Raw genomic sequence first — 22,412 nt, forward strand, 5'->3', positions numbered from 1 at the left:
GCCAAATTATCCAGAGAGACTTTGGTGCCATCGAAGGATTTGTCTGCACAATCCTATAGATCACAAGACCTATTGAGCCTATTCAGCTAGATCAATTCAGGCCAGAGTGTCTATTACTTCATCACCCGTTGGTAAATCCCTGAGGTTATGGTTGAATAAGTTCCAGGATGATATCCAGAGCTGTGTAAATAGGACTAACTTTTGAGATCCTTCCTTTATAGATCCTTAGTAGCTCATTATTCCTGCGATTCTGTCCTTGAATTCTGGTGGTCCACACTAATTTTGATCTTGCTATATGTATCTCCTTTGTTTCTGATGTGAAGGATGACCAGGAAAAAGGAAATATTTTTCTACTCTGCTTTTTTCTATAATACATATAGCAGCTCAAGCTCCCTGGCCAATAAAGTTCTGTTTTTGCAATTACCTTGGTATTCTTTTTTATTACGCAATGGAGGGAGTGTTCTGTTACTTTATATGGACCGATCACCTCTATCAATATAAGTCTTTTAAATTATGTCCAAGCACCATATAATGGAAAAAACATCATGTAATGAATTTGATAGGCCTATTAAAGATGTCTACTTTTTAAGGTACACCCATTTAATGTAACAGTCGCTGCCCTGTACATGATAATAATATGCAAGTTGCAATCAGTGGCGTAACTACCGCCGTAGCAGCAGTAGCGGCTGCTACGGGGCCCGCGGCATGAGGGGGCCCGTGTCGCCCGCCGGCACGGGCCCCCACCATGGCCGGAGGCTCCGCTAGCAGCCGCTATGGCTGCTACAGCGGGACGCCACTGAACACTACGGCAGAGCAGGGAGGTATCTCCCCGCTCTGCCATTAACTGGTTCCCGACCGCTGACTGTATTTTTACGGCCAGCGGTCAGGGACGGGTCCTTAAAATCCGGGCCATAGACTTTCTTGCTGCCCGCGCGATCCGGCAGCTGAATGTCGGGTCTCCGGCTGTCAGTGACTGCCGGGGACCCTGAGGAGAGGATAGAAGCAGCTTTCGCTGCTTCTGTCTTCTCTGATGACTTGTACACAGCGCTGAATGCGCGCTGTGTACAGGAATAGAGGCAGCGGCGCTGTCTCTATTCCTCCCGGTGATCATGTGACTGGTCACATGATCGCCGGGTGCCGTTAGTGGCAGGCTGCTGCTGGGTCTAACTAGACCCAGCACAGCCCAGTTAGTGAGAATCGTCACTATGAGAGGGCTGATTTTCCCTGTAACTGGGGCTGCTGTGCAGCTCCAGTTACAGTGGGAAAAACATGGTGTAAAAGAAAGAAAAAATATATATAAAGTTCCCCAAAGGTCTTCTTTGACCTTTGGGGGACAGACCAAAGTAATAAAAAAATAATAAAGTAAAGTGCAAAAAAAATGTAAATAATAAATACACATAAAATACCCCCCCCCAAAAAAAAAACTTTCCCCTCGCCAATCATTGTTGTAACGCTAGCGCTGACCCAATTACCCTAATATAGACATGTAATATATAAAAACTTACGGTAGACAAAGACGATCACAAATAAAAGGTCTATTTTAGGATAAAACTATGTTATTACCCCCAAAAAAATAGCTGAAATGTAAAAAAGCTTATTTTTTTACTATTATTTTCAAACTTTATGAATAAAAATTCTAAAATAGCAAAAAAGGTGTGCATAAAAACGATAAAAAATGAAACCTGCATTGTCCACGGAAAAAACGTCGCAAAAATCACGTCGTTCGCCCAACAAATAAAAAAGTTATAGCCATTTAACTAACACGTGCTAAAAATGGCTAAACGGTGTCTGGTCCTGAAGGCGCAAAATAGAGCAAAAGACATGTATCCCCCCCCCCCCTCTCCACAGGACACGTATCCCCCCCCCCTCTCCACAGGACATGTATCCCCCTCTCCACAGGACATGTATCCCCTCTCCACAGGACACCTCTCCACAGGACACGTATCCCCTCTCCACAGGACACGTATCCCCCCCCCCTCTCCACAGGACACGTTTCCCCCTCTCCACAGGACACGTATCCCCTCTCCACAGGACACATATCCCCTCTCCACAGGACACGTATCCCCTCTCCACAGGACACGTATCCCCCTCTCCACAGGACACGTATCCCCTCTCCACAGGACACGTATCCCCTCTCCACAGGACACGTATCCCCTCTCCACAGGACACGTATCCCCTCTCCACAGGACATGTATCCCCCGCTCTCCACAGGACACGTATCCCCTCTCCACAGGACACGTATCCCCTCTCCACAGGACACGTATCCCCTCTCCACAGGACACGTATCCCCTCTCCACAGGACACGTATCCCCTCTCCACAGGACACGTATCCCCTCTCCACAGGACACGTATCCCCCCCTCTCCACAGGACATGTATCCCCCCCTCTCCACAGGACACGTATCCCCCTCTCCACAGGACACGTATCCCCTCTCCACAGGACATGTATCCCCTCTCCACAGGACACGTATCCCCTCTCCACAGGACACGTATCCCCTCTCCACAGGACACGTATCCCCTCTCCACAGGACATGTATCCCCCTCTCCACAGGACATGTATCCCCCCCCTCTCCACAGGACATGTATCCCCCTCTCCACAGGACATGTATCCCCCTCTCCACAGGACATGTATCCCCCCCTCTCCACAGGACATGTATCCCCCTCTCCACAGGACACGTATCCCCCTCTCCACAGGACACGTATCCCCTCTCCACAGGACACGTATCCCCTCTCCACAGGACATGTATCCCCCCCTCTCCACAGGACATGTATCCCCTCTCCACAGGACATGTATCCCCCCCTCTCCACAGGACATGTATCCCCTCTCCACAGGACATGTATCCCCCCCCTCTCCACAGGACATGTATCCCCCCCTCTCCACAGGACATGTATCCCCTCTCCACAGGACATGTATCCCCCCCTCTCCACAGGACATGTATCCCCTCTCCACAGGACATGTATCCCCCCCCTCTCCACAGGACATGTATCCCCCCCCCCTCTCCACAGGACATGTATCCCCCCCCCTCTCCACAGGACATGTATCCCCTCTCCACAGGACATGTATCCCCTCTCCACAGGACACGTATCCCCCTCTCCACAGGACACGTATCCCCCTCTCCACAGGACACGTATCCCCCTCCTCTCCACAGGACACGTATCCCCCTCCTCTCCACAGGACACGTATCCCCCTCCTCTCCACAGGACACGTATCCCCCTCTCCACAGGACACGTATCCCCCTCTCCACAGGACACGTATCCCCCTCTCCACAGGACACGTATCCCCCTCTCCACAGGACACGTATCCCCCTCTCCACAGGACACGTATCCCCCCCCCCTCTCCACAGGACATGTATCCCCTCTCCACAGGACAGGGGATACATGTGTGATCGCTGGCAGCGATAGGGAGAACGGGGGACTTAAAGTCCCTTGAAGTTCTCCATCACAAACCTCGGACTTCCGGGGTCTGTGTCGGCAGCTCTGTAGAAATGAATGGAGCGCCGGTCGTGCTTGTGCGCATGCGTGACCAGCGCTCCTTTCATTTTTATTGAGCTGCGCAGACGCCGGAAGTCAGAGGTTAGTCATGGAGAAGTTCAGGGGACTTTTAGTCCCCCGTTCTCCCTATCACTGCCAGCGATCACACATGTATCCCCTGTCCTGTGGAGATCCTGTGGAGAGGGGATACATGTATTTTGTAGGACACACTGTAGGTCACATTTTTTTGGGAGGGGGGACGCTGTATGGCGTTCCCTACAGGGGGGGGGAACACTGTATGGCGTTCCCTACAGGGGGGGGGAACGCTGTATGCCGTTCCCTACGGGGGGGGGGGGGGAACGCTGTATGGCGTTCCCTACAGGGGGGGAACGCTGTATGGCGTTCCCTACAGGGGGGGGAACGCTGTATGGCGTTCCCTACAGGGGGGGCTGTATGGCATTCTCTACAGGGGGGGGTGGCTGTATGGCGTTCCCTACAGGGGGGGTGGCTGTATGGCGTTCCCTACAGGGGGGGCTGTATGGCGTTCCTTACAGGGGGGGCTGTATGGCGTTCTCTACAGGGGGGGCTGTATGGCGTTATCTACAGGGGGGCTGTATGGCGTTATCTACAGGGGGGCTGTATGGCGTTATCTACAGGGGGGCTGTATGGCGTTATCTACAGGGGGGGCTGTAAAAAAGGCACTATCTACAAGGGAGGGGGGGTTGTGTGACACCCAGGGGAGGGGGGGCCCCAGTCAAAATTTTGCTATGGGGCCCAATCTTTCCTAGTTACGCCCCTGGTTGCAATAACAACAATAATCAAATATTAAAAAAGCAAATAAACTGTAGGGCTTATGATTGTGATCAGCATACAGCATGTGAATTACAATATGAGATAAATTATGTAGGTATTACCTAATAGACTTCCCAGGGTCTGCTTCAAGAATCCAAGTGCAGTGCACATTATTTTCATAAGGCGCTGGATAACCCGGAGACAGAATGCGTCCAGAAGCTGCAGCATAAATCCGACCACCACATTCAGCTGCATATATAAAATACGTGTTAAAAATGTATTAATTCCATTCATCTCTGTTATGATTCCATCAATGGTGATCTGTTTCATGTGGCTGGTTTTTAGGTAATTTTTATGTCTTAAATACCATTGTATATTACCAGAGCATTATTCTCTAATTGCCATCTTCACATATGATATATATATATAACATACTTACTAGCCTTTACTATATTAAATCTGTAGTTTTGCTGATGTTTGTTCACAGACGCGACCCGCGCATGCGCCGGGCCAGCTATCTTGCCGGAGCACCGTGTTTGTACGCATCGTCATGGTGACTTAGGTCTGGCGTGGTGATGATGTCAGACGCACTCGTCCTTGCGCCGCATGTGAATTCCAGGCATGCAGCTCAATCGTCATATCGGATTCGAGACTATTTGGACCACGTTTAGGTGGTGGGTTTAGCTCCCCTACCTATAAATAAACCACTCTATTTAAATTTCATTACCTCCTGACAAAGTGGCAGGTCCACGAGAAGCGCGCCGATGTATCTCTTTGACAGAACCATTCAGTATGTCTCAAGGTAATCCCTTGCTTTAACTTCAGCCTCTGGCTATTGTTTCTTCAGACCTGTTTACAGTTCCCCATTTGTTGTATAGGCTGATTTATTTATAGCTATTATATTCTCATTTATATCTCTATTCGGGTTTCCTACTAATTCTATTTTATTAGGTTAAGCCATAGACATGTTATAACTGATATTGTCTTGGCTCTTATCCAATTTATATTTATATATTGTTCTGATTGGTTTCCTATCTGTTCTCTGTAGCTTTGGGCCCTTTTTTCCATCTCTGTGGTCCCATCAGTAGTTCATTTCTCCTTATTTTATATTATATTTTATTCATATATTATGGATTAATAAAGAAAACTTTTATATTTTCCTATCTACATTGTTTTTGTGGTTATTCCTGCTCTCTTTTCGATGGGGATGATTCCATCTATTGACAGCACAAATGGAATAATATATTTAATAATGCATTGGAATTCTATGAATTATTATTGATTTTATAAATGATTACAGATTCTATGAATTATTATTGTTAAAGGATTCCTAGCATACCTTGTTAGCTCAATGTTTGCACAGGGCTTACTCTAATGATTTGCATTCTTTAAAGTGCAGCCTTTAAGGGTATCATACAGTAATCTGATATGGGAAAAATTGTACAGATGTAGCCGTCTTTACCTTGACCTTAACGCATTAAATAAACAATGGCAAGATCCCTTATCTTGACTTTTTCAATGACTTTTCAGTGGCTTTTGTTGTGTGATATCCCACTGCAGCAAATTATCAGAGTCAAGATACAGATGGCTACATCCGCATAAACTAACCAATTTATCTTAAAACCTTAGATTTTTTTTTTAAGCATATGTCTGTCCACAAGCTTGATGATGGTTACCTTTAACAAGCAGCAGAATTGTGACTGCAGGTCTTTACTATAAAACAGACTCCAGTGCAAGATAAATACTGCAATACATTTACACAGAAAATATATTTACAAAGCCAGTGTTTACGTGGATGATATCTATATATAAATGTGAAATTGTGCTCAAAGGCGATGTTAGCATTTAAATATTTTAGATCAAAAGATATAAAAGGGGGGAATTTCAAGAATTTACATTTATCACCTATCATAGGATAGGTGATAATTGTCTGATCGCTGGAGGCCTCACCACTGGGACTTCCACTGATCGCGAGAACAGGGGTTCTGAACCACCCTTCCTCCTCACTACTGGACCGCAGTGAGGAGGACATTGAATTGAGTAGCGGTCAAGCATGCACGCTACCACTCCATTAAAAGTCTATAGGAACGTCAGAAACAGTCGAGTACAGCGCTCGGCTCTTTCCATCAGTTCAATAGACATTGAATAGAGCAGCAGACGCATGCTTGACCGCCGCCCCATTCATGCTCCTCCTCACTGTGGCGGGTGCAGAAATGAGGGTCTGGTGGTTCGGGAGACCCTTTCTCGTGATTGGTTAGGGGTCCCAATGGAGGGGCCTCCAGCGATCACACAATTATTACCTATCCTGTGGATAGGTGATAATTGTGGATTCTGGGACAACCCCTTTAATACGATTCTTTTAACTGAGGATAATAGAAATTTATTGTGATATTATGTACCATCTGTGTCCACCCTTAACTTTTTAAAATTATGTTAAGTTATACAATTTGTCATGATATCAATTTAATACAATATCATGCAATCCAGTAAATAAAACGTATATGTTAATGTATATGGATTTTTTTAACATGGAAGTCTATGGGTGACAGATGGCCAATAGATGTCATCCCTCAGAGCACCCGTCAAAGCCATCTGGTAATAAAATCTGCTTTAGACATTTACTTTTTTTAACATGGAAGTCTTTGGGTGACAGATGGCTGATGGGTGGTATTCGTCAGAGGTATACGTTTTTTTTTTACATGTTTCTAAAACACATCTCAGGATATCTTGGGTTTAATTATAAGTTAAGGAAGGACACATCTGTATACAATATTTTACCAAATAGGGATAACATTTTATTATACAGTACCCCATTTGCAAGGCTTTAAAAAACAAGGATAAGGAAACCATAAGTCTATAGTATATTACCAGTGCATGTTGGCAGAGGCTTATTCCACACTCTCCGATCACCACTTAAACATGTCAAAATACTGCTCCCATGCATTGTATATCCAGGATTGCAACTATACATAATAGTTGTATCAGCAAAGTGACCTTCATCACGAATCTTATAGCCATAATTAGGTATCCCTGGGTCTCCACATTTTATGAGGTCAAAACCTGCAATCATAAACAATATACATAGAATTACATTTAATATCGAATGTGTTTATTCAATTTAAGTACAAGAACATTTTTATCTAAAAAAAATATTTAATAAGTCAAAATGCACAATAAGGCAGATTTACTAATTCTTCCTCAGATTTATACAGCATATACTTAGATCAGGCAATCACAAGATGTGTCAAATTTATCAGTGGTGCACGCTGTTTGATGAATTTGGCAAATCTTGTTAGACATGTTAGACACTTTTCTCTACCTTATACCACTCTTTGGTTGGCTTAGTTTACACCAAAATTTTGGCGCACATTTCTGCCATGTTTAATACATCCATTTTTTATTTATCTTTATCAGTTAACAAATAGATTGTTATATTTTTACACTTTGCCCAGTAAATATGATTTCAGCAACTCAGATGCTGTACCTGTGTGAATGAGAATTAAACAAGAATGAAGCATTTCATTGCAATGCTTAGTAATCTCTATTATAGAAAATTAGAAGATCAAAATAATATAGTTCTAACAGTACAGATGTAGTGATCGTTGACTTTTAATGCATTAAATACACAGTGGCAAGAAACTTTAACTTGAACTTTTCAATGGTTTTCAATGGCTTAAAGAGGCTCTGTCACCAAATTATAAGTTCCCTATCTTCTACATAATGTGATCGGCGCTGGATTTGTCTACCTGCCATTATTACTTCCTTATAAGTTTGCAGATGTCTTTTGACTAGGAGTATAGTCAGTATGACAGGATGGTAGAGCCTTATATGTATTCTTACAATGTTCATCATCATACAAGTCATTTAAAGCGGCTCTGTCACCACATTATAAGTGGCCTATCTTCTACATAATGTGACCGGCGCTGTAATGTAGATTACAGCAGTGTTTTTTATTTAGAAAAACAATAATTTTTTACTGAGTTATGACCTATATTAGCTTTATGCTAATGAGTTTCTTAATGAACAACTGGGCGTCTTTTACTTTTTGACCAAGTGGGCGTTGTGGAGAGAAGTGTATGACGCTGACCAATCAGTGACCAATCAGCATCATACACTTCTCTCCATTCATTTATTCAGCATATCGTGATCTTACTAGATCACTATGTGCAGCCACATACACACACACTAACGTTACTCAAGTGTCCTGAGAGTCCAACCAGGATGTGATGTCTATTCACAATCCTGACACTTCGGTAACACATTTGTGTGTGAGTTACAGCACAGCACATCGAGATCACGCTGGGCTGTCATTTACAGCGTAATCTCGCGAGATTACGCTTGCTGTGCTGTAAATCCCACACAAACATTACCTGAGTGTCAGAATTGTGAATAGACATCACGTCCCAGCTGGAGGTGATGTCTATTAACTCTCAGGACACTTCAGTAACGTTAGTGTGTGTGTATGTGGCTGCACATAGTGATCTAGTAAGATCACTATGTGCAGAGTAAATGAATGGAGAGAAGTGTATGAAGCTGATTGGTCAGAGTCGTACACTTCTCTCCACAATGCCCACTTGGTCAAAAAGTAAAACACGCCCAGTTGTCTATTAAGAAAGTCATTATCATAAAGCTAAAATAGGTCATAACTGTCAAAAATGATCGTTTTTCTAAATAAAAAACACTGCTGTAATCCACATTACAGCGCCGATCACATTATGTACAAGATAGGGCACTTATAATGTGCTGACAGAGCCTCTTTAAGTTATAAATTCTCACGCTGCAGCAAGTTATCAGAGTCAAGATAAGGATTGCTACATCTGTAATTATACTTATTCTCATTGTAAAATGAATCCTTTGCCTACTGGTGTATTTATATATTTTATCAGAATCAAGAGTTCCAAAACTTTAGAATTGCCATGAAATACTTACGTCTGTTGTGACTGACAGCTGTCACCAACATTACAATTATCTAGGGTAATTATTCATCACTATAATTTAACAGTGATTTTGCAAAAGGTAATTATTTGTTAGAGATTTTAAATAATTTAATCAGCATTACTACATAATAGATGCAAAGAAAAATTACTTTGACAATGATCAGATTAGGAATTAATCAGATTACATTAATTCTACATTTCTAGCTATGAAATTTTTTTATCCAACATAAAAGTTCCGAAACAAAATGTTCAGGTACAATTATTCTTCACAACATAAAATAGAATTTATTATGCATTCTCTCCAACAGTTTATACATCTTAGTCACTTCTTGTTGTAGTGTTTTATTTTATTATTTATTTAAAATTACAGAATTGAATCAAAATTTATAGTATAGGTCTAGAGTAAAAGGGGTGTTCCAAATAGAAAGATATATCACCTATCCACTAGATAGCTGTTAATTGTTAGATTGGTGGGGCCTGACATCTCAGATCCCACCGATCGCTAGAGCCGGGGACCCCTGTTCCCCATTCCCCACAGCTACACGATTGTGGCTAGAAGGAGTTTGGATGTCGAGCATGTGCCCTGCCGTGCCATTAAAAGTCTATAACACTGACGGAAACACTGGTCTTAGCGGACAAGCCCCCACTGATGTAACATTTATAACATATTCAGTGCATAGGTAATAAATGTCTTTGGCTGGATTACCCCTTTAATGGATAACATTTTCTATTACACTTTCTTAAATTGATCCCGATTAAATTTTCATGACCTTTAAATATTTGCATTTTCTTTACATTTCGTTTTGTTTTTTTTTATTGTATAAAGCATATTTTTGTTCAATTTTTCTGGAAAAAAAATTACAATTCCCCCTTAATGACCAGCCTATTTTAAACCTTAATGAGCAACCTATTTTTTAAGTTTTTCCATCGTCGCATTCCAAGAGCTATAACTTTTTTATTTTTGCGTCGACATAGCTGTATAAGGTCTTGTTTTTTTGCGGGACAAGTTGAATTTTTTAATAGCACCATTTTGAGGTACATATTATTTATTGATTAACTTTTAGTAACTTTTTTTTGGGGGGGAATAGAAAAAAACCTGAAATTTCGCCACACTTTTTTGCGTCTTAAATCTACGCCATTTACCGTGTGATATAAATAACACAATAACTTTATTCAGCGGGTTGTTACGATTGCAACGATATCAAATTTGTATAGTTTTTGTATGTTTTACTACTTTTACACAGTAAAAACACTTTTTTTTTTAAATTATTTGTTTTTGTGTCTCCATATTTGAAGAGCCATAACTTTTTTATTGTTCCGCCGATGCAGTTGTATGAGGGCTTTTTTTTTGCGGGAAAACTTGTCGTTTTTATCGGTACCATTTTGGAGTAGATGCGACTTTTTGATCACTTTTTATCAGCAATTTTTCCATAGTTTTTTATTAAATTTTTTACGGCGTTCACCGTGTGGGTTAAATAATGTAATAGATTTATAGCCGGGGTCGTTACGGACGCGGCGATACCAAATATGCGTAACTTTTTTACTTTATTTTGGTTTTTAATAGTAAAGCATTTTGTAAGGGGAAAAAGGTTTTTAATTTTTTTCAAATTTTTTTTAATTAACTTTATTAAACTTTTTTTTTACTTTTTTACTAGTCCCACTAGGGGACTTTAATATGCGATTCTCCGATCGCTATTATAATACACTGCAATACTTTTGTATTGCAGTGTATTACTGCCTGTCCGTTTAAAACGGACAGGCATCTGCTAGGTCATGCCTCCGGCATGATCTAGCAGGCATTCGCTACAGGCAGACCTGGGGGCCTTTATTAGTCCCCCGGCTGCCATTGGAGACACAGACACTCGGCGATCTTATCGCCGGGTGTCGGTGGGATGAGAGGGAGCTCCCTCCCTCTCTCCAAAACCACTCAGATGCGGTGCACGCTATTGAGCACTGCATCTGAAGGGTTAAACGGGTGAGATCAATACTAATATCGATCTCACACGGCAGAGCAGGGACGCCCCCAGCCCTCAGCTACCTCTGGCAGCTGAGAGCAGGGAGATTTGATGGCTCCCTCCTCTGTTTACTTATCCTGATGCAGTGCCGTAAAAAGGCTTATGCATCCGAATAAAGCCCGTTAGTGGCCGCCATTAAAAGGCGTATTGGCGGTCAGTAACGGGTTAAATACCATCTTAATTCACAAATATTTTATACAATAAATAACAATAATTTTGTTATTTAAAATACAATGTTTGGTAGAACATAGTATACCTTGTACTGTTGATGGAAAACTGAATTACACAAGCACATTTTATTTATTTTTGTGTATATGTATATATTTATTAGTAATTATTTAAATGGTGCTTCAGTTTGCGGCCTGAAAAGTTAAATAAACACTCTAAATTAACAAAGGGGGCGTTGGATGGATGGACTGTATATTGGCCAAAACGCTGCCTCCTGCACTTAGGGAAGGGTGCCACCTGAGGCAGAGCTGTTATCTCACCTTATGGAAGGTGCACCTCTAACTGAAACGGGAACACACGTGCAATTGACAGTGTCACTAGTCAAATTCTTCTGTTATTTCACTCACACACACACACACACACACCATTATTGATCATTTCTCTGCACTTCATAAAAAAGAGAATTTTTAAATAAATAAACAATTAACCTGAACATAAATGGTAGAAATAATAGTGTATGTGGAGATGGAGAGCATACAGTACAAACACCATGCAGCTATTTTGCTAGTGGGATTACATTAAAGGAACCCAATAATGTAAGGCAGTGTTTAGTAAGGCAGTATGCTTATGATCTTCCACTGATCTGTGTATTACACCTTTTTTATGGTGATGTAAGTTACATGCAGTAGAACATGCAGCACATGCAGAACATGCAGTATAACTGGACAGGCTTCGGTGGCTGCTGCATCTGTAATATACACCCTAATATTCAGCCGTCTTAAATTTGCCTACATCTAGGAAGTATATAAGGATTTGTAGTAAAGGATGCCTTATGTGCAACCCACAATATACGATACAACTTTCATGTAATTTTAATTATGCACCTTTAAATATCTTGCATAATTTAATTTCTTTTAACTTCCATATAGTCCAACAGTATCATCAGAACCTTTTATGTAACTTTCACTTTTGTGGGCAGACTTTTTCAAATTAATGCCTTCATATGGACTAAGACATCACACAACAGTTCCCGAAGACACATCTCACAAAACAAAAATATTAGTCTCAGTCAACCTTCAATGTAGGCATGCAATTCTAATAGGATTCATACATTTAAGGCAAAAATCTAAATAGGGTTTAAAGAGGCTCTGTCACCAGATTTTGCAACCCCTATCTCCTATTGCAGCAGATCGGCGCTGCAATGTAGATTACAGTAACGTTTTTATTTTTAAAAAATGAGCATTTTTGGCCAAGTTATGACCATTTTTGTATTTATGCAAATGAGGCTTGCAGAAGTCCAACTGAACGTGTTTAAAGTAAAAGTCCAACTGGGCGTGTATTATGTGTGTTACATCTGGGCGTTTTTACTTCTTTTACTAGCTGGGCGTTCTGACGAGAAGTATCATCCACTTCTCTACACAACGCCCAGCTTCTGGCAGTGCAGACACACAGCGTGTTCTCGAGAGATCACGGTGTGTCGTCACTCACTTCCTGTCCCAGGTCCTGCATCGTGTCGGACGAGCGAGGACACATCGGCACCAGAGGCTACAGTTGATTCTTCAGCAGCATCGGCGTTTGCAGGTAAGTCGATGTAGCTACTTACCTGCAAACGCTGATGCTGCTGCAGAATCAACTGTAGCCTCTGGTGCCGATGTGGCCGACACGATGCAGGACCTGGGGCAGGAAGTGAGTGACGTCACAGCGTGATCTCTCGAGAACACGCTGTGTGTCTGCACTGCCAGAAGCTGGGCGTTCTGAAGGGAAGTGGATGATACTTCTCGTCAGAATGCCCAGCTAGTAAAAGAAGTAAACACGCCCCGATGTACACACATAATACACGCCTAGTTGTACTTTTACTGTAAACACGCCCAGTTGGACTTTTGCAAGCCGCATTTGCATAAATACAAAAATGGTCATAACTTGGCCAAAAATGCTAGTTTTTAAAAAATAAAAACGTTACTGTTATCTACATTGCAGCGCCTATCTGCTGCAATAGCAGATAGGGGTTGCAAAATCTGGTGACAGAGCCTCTTTAAGTACTTCCATAAAATGCAAATATACAACAATAACTTAGTGCATACGTCCTTTTTGTTTAAATAGAATGCAATCTACAGTTTGTTCTCTCTTTATATTATTAAAATATGTATTCTTTTGTATTGAAGTTAAATATGTCTGTGACCTTTAGAACAGTAGATTTTGTATATAAATTTAGCTGTGCATCCACCAGGTCTATCTTATTTAAATTCACAGTAATAAATGTATACTACGAAGAAGTATAAAGAAAAGTGTGTTTTATAGAAGATTAAGAATACGTCTGCCCTTGAATACCCTCATTAACAGGCAAGACTAAAATGCAAGAATATTCTAAAGACAAGATGCAATATGTATTTAATGTTGCATCTAAGGTTAATCAAAGATTGCCATCAGTGCAGCCCAGCAGTGTTATACCATAGACCCAAACAACAACTTTCTCTACAAATTCTGCCTGCTGTTTAGAGGACAGTAAAAACAGGACCAGCTGTGAAGCTGCCTAGGGCTATATCTTCCTCATTCATGAGATCAGCAGGGATCTCTGCAAGTCTGGTTTTAATTGAGAAGAATAAGTCTCAATGATACACTGATGGATTTCTAAAACCTCTTTTTGTCCTGCCAATGCATATAAAAAGTCAATCCGACTTTTTAGCCACCTCTGTCTGTATAAAGAAAAAGTATGTGTGGCAAGTAGAACTAATATCCTGGCATAATGATTGTGACGGAAAGCTTTATGTTTGAAAATGAAATTCTTAGATTGAATTTAGGCACAAAGAATTTTAACGTCTACGTCAATTTCTGTAGTATGAATTTGGTCTAATATGGAACTAGATAATAGATTGCAATAGGAAAAAGAAAAATACAGATTTAAAAATGTTACAATGTATTTCAAGGATTGATATAATGTTACTATGTGTATAAATTGTATACACCCATTTAAGAACTAGAACATGGGGATTGTTTTCTAAACAAACGTATTGATCTTTTGAAATATGTAGATGTTTTCAGTAACACTTTTTCAACCATTTTTATTGCTCCAGTGTATAGAAAATAAAATAGCAACTTTGCACTTCGTCTTATCTAAAAAATATCCTTTCATTTTGTGTGTACAGCTACCAAACATAACTTATGTGTCTTCATTGATACAGACTACAAAAAACATGTATATGGTCTGATCCTGCATTCATGCGTTACTCTTTTCCATCAGATCCCTCTTATTTATAACCCCCAGACAATAGGAGAGAGGAACACCATTTACAGGGGAAACTGCTAATCATCTGATATTATAAGGCTATCCCATTGTAAAGTAACAGCTACTCTGCCACTGAACTTTTCAATAAATAAAATCTATCCCATTGACCTATTCTGGCCACTACAAATTCCATCAGTCAGTCATCAATAGTTCATTCATGTCTTACAGTTTTTTTCATTGAAGCAAATGGGAAACAGACTGAAATCTGTTTAGGTCAGTTGCAGAGCAAAAAGACATACTGCTAAATTTTGAACCAAACCATAGTGCCACTGTTACTATCATGCACAAAGTACGCTGGACCTGACTAACAATATATATGTACAACAATCAGCCATACAATTAAAACCCCCAGCCTAATATTGTGTAGGTCCCCCTCGTGCGGCCAAATCAGTTCTGGCCTGTCAAGGCATGGACTCAATGAGACATCTGAAGGTTTCCTGAGGAATCTGGCACCAGACTGTTATCTGCAGATTATTAAAGTTTGCTAATCTGCAAGGTGGTGCTTCCATGGATATGACTTGTTTTTCCAGCTCATCCCACTGATGCTTGATTGGATTGAGATCTGGGAAATTTGAAGGCCAAGTGAACACCCTGAACTCTTTGTCATGTTCCTCAAACTCTTTCCTGAACTATTTTTGCAGTGTGGCAAGGCACATTATCCTGTGGAAAGAGGCAACTGCCAATAGAGAATAACGTTGCCATGAAGGAGTGTGTTTGGTGTAAACAAATGTTTAGGTTCTGCTGGTTTCCCAGCAGAACATTGCTCAGAGCATTACACTGCCTCTGCTGGCTTGCCTTCTTTCTATGGTGCATCCTGGTGCCATTTCTTCCCCAGGTAAGTGACGCGCATGCACCCACACATTCCCATAATGTCAAAGAAAACGTGATTCTTCAGACAATGTCATCTTCTTTTATTGCTCCATGATGCAGTTCTAATGCTCACGTACCCATTGTAGGTGCTTGGACAGGGGTCAGAAGAAGCACTCTGACCAGTCTGCAGCTGTGCAGCCCCAAATGCAACAAGCTATCATAGCCAGTATTGACTTTTGCAGCAATTTGTGCTATAGTAGCTCTTGTGTGAGATCAGACTAGACACACTAACATTTGCTCCCCGCGCAGATTAATTCATCTTGGTAGACCATGAGCCTTGGGTGCCCATGACTCCGTCATTTCACTGCTTGTGCTTCCTTATGCCACGTTTGATAGGTACTAACACTGCCTACAGGGAACACCCTACAAGACCTGCCATTTTGGAAAAGCTTTGGACCAGTCATCTAGACATCACAATTTAGTGCTTCCCAAAGTCGATTAGATCTGTACGCTTGATAAATTTTCCTGCTTCCAAATATCAACTTTAAGAACCGACTGTTCACTTGCTGCCTAATATAGTCCACACTTTGACAGGTGCCATTGCATTTAGAGAATCACTAGTATGTAGGTGGGCTGGGGCATAATGGCCAGGAGCTGTGCCTGCGCCCTCCACAGCGGGTGTTGACTGTAATATACATCAGACAAACTGCTGCAAAGTCTGGGACCAGAGTTACCTCCGATCACAGATGTTTAACACCTTGAATGCCGACCATGGCATCTACGTGACTAAAAAGGGATGGGTTGCCATGGCAACTGAGAGCCTAACAAAAGCTCCCAGGATTGCCATGGCTACATGCCTATGGCATAGCCTTATAGATTGCTTGTCAGTTTTACAGTGACAGGCAATAATGCTTTCACATACTGATTAGCTCAAAGCATTATATAAGCAATCATTTGATCACATTTTGAAGTATCTTATTGGAACTAGAAAAATAGTTAATTAAGGTTTAATAAAGTTTATTAGGAAAAAGTGTTCACAGTAGAAATAAAATGTTGTTTTATTTAGTAAAGTTCTATAAAAAATAAAATACACATATATGGTATCGCTACGATAGTAACAACCCATATAAAAAAAAGTAAGAAAAACAAAAAAAAAACATAAAAACAACAGCTGAATTTTTTTTTCTCACTAACACCCAAAAAATTCCTAAAAGTCAATCAATAAACTATATGTACCTCAAAATAGATCTTTTAAATAATATGACTAATTTAGCAAAAAAATAAGCCAACATACGGCTACATTGATGGAAAAATATAAAAGTTATAGCTCTTGGAACGTGGAACATAAAAATGATTGCTGCGGGACAACTGTCCCGTACTGTAATCATGTTTTCAGTACGTGACAGTAGTTCCACAGAGAGGCAGGGACTTCTAGCGTTGTACATAACTATGATGCTAGGAGCCCGGCTCCGTGCAGTGTATTCGGTCCGGGACTTGCGGCCGAAATACGTTCCGTCCTTTATGGACCGAACATGCTCGTGTGAATCCAGCCTTATTGTTAAAAAAAAAGTTAAAAAAAAAAAAAGATACATATTTGGTATCGCCGTAATCGTACCGTCCCATAGAATAAAGGTAACATGTTATTTATGACACACTGTGAATGACGTAAATTTAAAAACCAAAGAACTATGGTGGAATCGCTGATTTTTTTCAATGTGCCCATTACGTCAAAAAAGTTCATAAAAGTTAATCAAAAAGTTACATGTACCCCAAAATGGTGACATTTAAAACACAACTCATCCCACAAAAACAATAAGCCATGATACAGCCCAATTTATGGTAAGAAAAAAAATATATATTTTTTTTTTTCATTTTAGTTGTTTCCTCACCAACTTCCAAAAGCTAGACTTTTTTATTTTTCCGTATGAGGGCTTGTTTTTTGCGAGACGAGTTGTAGTTTTTCATGGCACCATTTAATGTACCATATAATGTACTAGGAAACTAAAAAAAAAATCCTTGTGGGGTGAAACGGGCAAAGAACAGTGATTCTGGCATTGTTTTTTTGGTTTATCGTGAGGTAAGAACAACATGTCAACTTTATTCTATGGGTTGAAATGATTATGGCGATATTAAATTTATAAAGATTTGTTTATGTTTTACCACTTTAACAAAAAAATATGTTTTTTTGACGCCACATTGTGAGAGCCATAGCTTTTTTGTTTATTGTCGAATGAGCGGTATGAGGATTATTTTTTGCGCGGCGAACTGTAGTTTTTATTGGTACCACTTTGAGGTATATCCTAGTTTGTGATCACCTTTTTTCCCATTTATTTTTGGGTGCTAAGGCGCTAAAAATCAGCAATTCTGTTGTTTATTTTTATTTTTTTGCAGTGTTCACTTTTACTGACGTGGCGATACAAGTTATATTCATTTGTAATTTTTTTAACACAACTTTAGAAAAAATATGTGAAAAGGTTTTTTTTAACTTTGCATAATTTTTTTGCATATTAAGAAAAACTTAATTCAACTAGGCTTAATAGGAACACAAAGTTGGCAGACCTGGAGGCCGATGGTCTGCCGCAGGGCGCCGAGCCCTCTTTCTTGAGATCTTTGATTCCGCTGTTGCAGTGAGGTGTCGGCTGCAGCATACAGCTGAAATCCGCTCAGTATGATGTGTGCTTAGCCCGTGAACGCGCTCCATACCTTTCCTTAACACATGTCACGTATATGTACATGACAAAGGTTGATGTGCAAAAGTAGTAAACATTTAAAAGACTTTATCATTTTGGAATTTCTGTAATTGTAAAGACCCGCAGAATAAAGTTAACATGTAATTTCAACCGCATGTCAGTTTTTTCACTCCCCCCCCCCAAAAAAAAGCTAATAAACGGTTTTAAAAGCATTACATGTTCCTAACATTAGACCCATTAAAAAAATACAACTCGTACAGAAAAAAAACAAGCTGTTATACAGCTAACTAAACACAGTGATCATTTAAAAAAATAAATAAATGTAGCCCTCAAGGCCTAAACAGCTGAAGGGGTTATTGGGCTAAGTGGTGTATGTGCGTCTGTGTGTGTTTATGTATATGTATATATATATATATATATATATATATATATATATATACAGTACTGTGCAAAAGTTTTAGGCAGTTGTGGATAGATACTGCAAAGTAAGATTGCTTTAAAAAATGGAAGTGTTAATACTTTTTTTTAATGAACTAACAAAGAACAAAGTGAATGAAAGAAGAGAAATCTAAAATTTAACATATGGTGTGACCACCCTTTGCATTCAAAACGGCATCAATTCTTCTAGATACACTTGCAAAAAGTCATGGATTTTGTAGGATTATAGTCAGGTGCATGAATAACCAATTATAACATACAGGTGAGAATGATCATTTTCATATGTAGGTTGAAACAGTCATTAACTGCAACAGAAACAGCTGTGTAGGAGGCTTAAAACTGGGTGAGGAACAGCAAAACTCTGCTACAAAGGTGACGTTTTAAAATACAGTTTTCTTGTCACAGATCCATCATGGCAAGACTGATTTGATTCAGCAACAAGACACAAGGTAGTTATACTGCATCAGCAAGGTCTCTCCCAGGCAAATATTTCAAAGCAGACTGGGGTTTCGAGATCTTTTGAAGAAGCACAAAGTAATGGGCAACGTTTGAGACCGTAGGCGTAGTGGTTGGCCAAGGAAACTTAGTGCAGTAGATCAAAGACACATCATGCTTACATTCCTTTCGAAATTGAAAGATGACCAACAGTGCCATCAGCTCAGAACTGTCAGAAACTAGTGAAACCCAGGTACACCCATCTAATGTTCAGAGAAGTCTGTCCAGAAGTGATCTTCATGGAAGAATTGAGGCCAAAAAGCCATACATTCAATGTGGAAACAAGGCCAAGCTACTCAATTATGCCTGAAAACATAGGAACTGGGGTGCAGAATAATGGCAGCATGTGCTCTGGACTGATGAGTCAAAATTTTAGATATTCGGCTGTAACAGGGTTACAAGGCAGTTTGTTCACCGAGGGGCTGGAGAGCAGTACAATAATAAGTGTCTACAGGCAACTGTAAAGCATGGTGGAGATTCTTTCAAGTTTGGTGCTGCATTTCAGCAAATGGAGTTGGGGATTTGGTCAGGATTAATGGTGTCCTCAATGCTGAGAAATACAGGCAGATACTTATCCATCATGCAATACCATCAGAGAGGCATCTGATTGGCTCCAAATTTATTCTGCAGCAGGACAACAGACCAAAACATACAGCCAATGTCATTAAGAACTATATTCAGTGTAAAGAAGAAGAAGGAGCCCTGGAAGTGATTATATGGCCTCCACAGAGCTCTGATCTCAACATCATCGAGTCTGTCTGGGATTACATCTGTGGTTAATTCTCCAAGATATTTGGAAAATACCTATCTGCTGAGTTCTTTTAAAAACTGTGTGCAAGTGTACCTAGAAGAATTGCTGCTTTTTTGAAGGCAAAGGGTTGTCACACCAAATATTGATTTGATTTAGATCTCTCTTCTGTTTATTCACTTTGCATTTTGTTAATTAATAAAAAAATACATCTTTTCATATATATATATATATATATATATATATATATATATATATATATACACGTAGCAAACAAGAAGGCAGCAGCACTCACACAGAATCAATCGATCAGGTGCCCAGCAAAACGTCCCGATCCTCGGACGTGTATTGGTATATAAAGAAAGAAGATTTGCAGCACTCCAATGTGAAAAAAGTGGTGGTTTATTCAAACCAAGAACAACAGCAACGTTTCAATCCTACAATAGGATCTTTATCAAGCCTAGTGACACATCTACTACAGGAAACTAATATAGGGTAGAGACTACTTGACATAATTAGTCTCATTATAATACAATCAAGTATACAGTGTTGAAAAACTCATATAATGCATGGTATAAGGTATCATTATAAAACATAAACATGATACAAAAAGTGTGAATGTGTATAAATAACAGTGTAAGTGGCAATGTACAGTGACACAAACGTTAAAAACAACTGATTACAACATAATCATTTATGCCTCAGTGGTGTTAAAATCAATCGTCATAACCACGCTCACCAACCAGAACTTCAGATACATCAGGTGAATCATTAGTATGTAAATTCGTAGGCATATATTGTAACAAACCGCTGCACACCTAAAGTCATTGGACTTCAATACATGCATATAAAGCCAAGAGACGGAAGTGTATCGTCGATCAGCAGAAAGATGCATCGGACGCATCAATTTGATGTAATGCGTGTCAATGCGTTCCACTGAACTGCTCATGTGTGAAGCGGCATCATAGGTTGCCAAGCAACTGATGCAACTATGTAACGGATAACTAGTAACACGGCTGTGTCGGACAAAATGTCTGAATTGTAAACAAGACAAGTAGATTAATCAATGCTCCTCATGGTGAGGAATGGAGATATTGAAATAGTATTACAATATTATGTTATTATATCAGCTTTAGGAACCACATCGCATCGTCTTCACGTGCATAGGATGTCCCATCCCCCTCATCCGTGTAACGGACCAGGATTGTCGTATCAACGACACCATTTCTCATAAAGCATATATATTCTCTTCTCACATTTAAAAAAAAATCTTTTATATATAAATATCTCTACATCACTTGACACCACAGTAGGAGACTAGAAAAAATTCAACAAATAATAAATATCTTTATTGATATCATAAGACTAGATGAATATGGCACAGCCGTGTCAGGTATCCCTAATACCGTAATTTTACTATTAAAAATAAAGAAAGAGATTCCGAAATTCTGTTGGGAGTGGTATTTCGATCTAGAAAAATACAAAAATATAAAAATTAGTATTTATCACATATTGACAAGAAATTCATCATAAGAAATACAAATGCTAGTGTGTCATCATTCTTTATACTAGGGAGGACATCAAAAAATTCAAGGAGAGAGATATGCGAGCGTCATACAGCTAACCTATCTACAGCAAATTCTACATTAAGTCCAAATGGTTTCAATGTATTTAATCGGAATATCCACCTCAATTCTTTTTTATGTAATATCACATGACGATCGCCGCCTAATTGTAGTATAGGAACATGGTCCAGGATCATAAATGTTACATCCCTCTCATTGTGACCATATTCCGAAAAATGCTTAGACACAGGTAAGTCAAGTTTCTTTTTGCATATCGAGAAACGATGATTATTTAACCGGGTTTTGAAAGCACAGGTTGTCTCCCCTACATATAGGAGGCCACAGGGACAACATAGCACATATATGACCCAATCCGAATCACAAGTGAAATTGTGTCTGATTTTAAATTGTTGTCCAGTAACTGGATGTCTAAAGGAATCACCCTTGCACATCAAAGTGCAGTTGACGCATCTGTAACACGGAATATTACCCGGTTTCAGGGGTTTAAAGATTGGTTGTAATACTTTCTTTTGTTCTGACACTCTGGTTTTCACCAGTCTATCACGAAGATTTTGTGAACGTCTATAAGACATAAGAGGATTATTATTCAATTCATCAATGTGTCCAAAGCTATTGCTAATAATTGGCCAATGTCTGTTCATAATCTTAGAGATATCCCCACTTATATCATTATAAGTCTAAATGAATGGAATACGTTTCCGTCTTCCACCCACTAGAGATATTTTAGGTTGTAGCAAGCTATCCCTCGCTGTATTGTCAATCTTATTTCTATGTGTCCACAGTAGTGCTTTAGGGTAGCCTCTTTGAAGAAAATTGCCAATCATAATATCTAAAGATGTATCAAGATCTTCCTGTCTGTCAGTGTTACGTTTGGCCCTAATCATCTGGCTATAGGGCAAGGACCTGACCATATTCCTCGGATGACAACTGTCAAATCGTAGTAAAGTATTCCGGTCAGTCTCTTTGGTATACATTTTAGTT

The 22,412-nt window shown here is 40.0% G+C and overlaps 1 protein-coding gene across 1 annotated transcript in view; it reads right to left on the minus strand.

Moving 5' to 3' along the window:
- Positions 1 to 22,412, minus strand: part of CSMD1 (CUB and Sushi multiple domains 1) — a 1,675,903-nt gene that overhangs the window by 339,037 nt on the left and 1,314,454 nt on the right. The window contains exons 24-25 of the mRNA XM_075861938.1: positions 7,130 to 7,321; positions 4,384 to 4,510 (exon numbers count right to left, since the gene is read on the minus strand). Of these exons, the coding sequence (XP_075718053.1) occupies positions 4,384 to 4,510; positions 7,130 to 7,321 (319 nt within the window). The remainder of the gene's footprint in view (positions 1 to 4,383; positions 4,511 to 7,129; positions 7,322 to 22,412) is intronic.

This window comes from Rhinoderma darwinii, chromosome 4 (assembly GCF_050947455.1).
Source record: "Rhinoderma darwinii isolate aRhiDar2 chromosome 4, aRhiDar2.hap1, whole genome shotgun sequence".
In the NCBI taxonomy this organism is placed as follows: domain Eukaryota; kingdom Metazoa; phylum Chordata; class Amphibia; order Anura; family Rhinodermatidae; genus Rhinoderma; species Rhinoderma darwinii.